This window comes from Cariama cristata, unplaced genomic scaffold (assembly GCF_000690535.1).
Source record: "Cariama cristata isolate BGI_N322 unplaced genomic scaffold, ASM69053v1 scaffold12633, whole genome shotgun sequence".
Lineage (NCBI taxonomy): Eukaryota > Metazoa > Chordata > Aves > Cariamiformes > Cariamidae > Cariama > Cariama cristata.
The window spans coordinates 77,344-77,735 of NW_009610240.1; the positions used below are offsets into that span (position 1 = coordinate 77,344).

General features: G+C 60.5%; 1 protein-coding gene across 1 annotated transcript in view; it reads right to left on the reverse strand.

The window, feature by feature from the left end:
• Positions 1-158, reverse strand: part of LOC104159811 (transcription factor GATA-5-like) — a gene marked incomplete at its 5' end in the record, with an annotated part of 8,691 nt that extends 8,533 nt beyond the window's left edge. The window contains 1 exon segment of the mRNA XM_009697816.1: positions 3-158. Within this exon segment, the coding sequence (XP_009696118.1) occupies positions 3-158 (156 nt within the window).
• Between the last annotated feature and the right edge of the window lie 234 nt (positions 159-392).

The following is a 392-nucleotide window of genomic DNA, read 5'->3' on the forward strand; positions in this document are numbered from 1 at the left end:
CGTGGTCTTGAGCGGCCGGTTGATGCCGTTCATTTTGTGGTAGAGCCCGCAGGCGTTGCACAGGTAGTGCCCGGTGCCATCCTTCCTCCAGAGCGGCGTGGACATGGCCCCGCAGTTCACGCACTCCCGGCCGTCCCCGGGGAACTCCTCCAGGTACTCTGGAAGAGATGCCCAAGGCGTGTGGGTCAGGAGCCATCCCCACCGAAACCCGGGCCCAGGCTGCCCACAGGGACCCTGTTGGAGAGGGTCCCCAATCCTCTGTGCCCCACTACTCCTCAGTGAGGGACAATCCCTGCCCGGGGAGAGTTTACCTCCACCCTACAAAGTGTGGACCAAACCCCTTCATTCCCTCCACTCCTTAATCTTTTGGTATTTTGCTCAAAGACAGCATA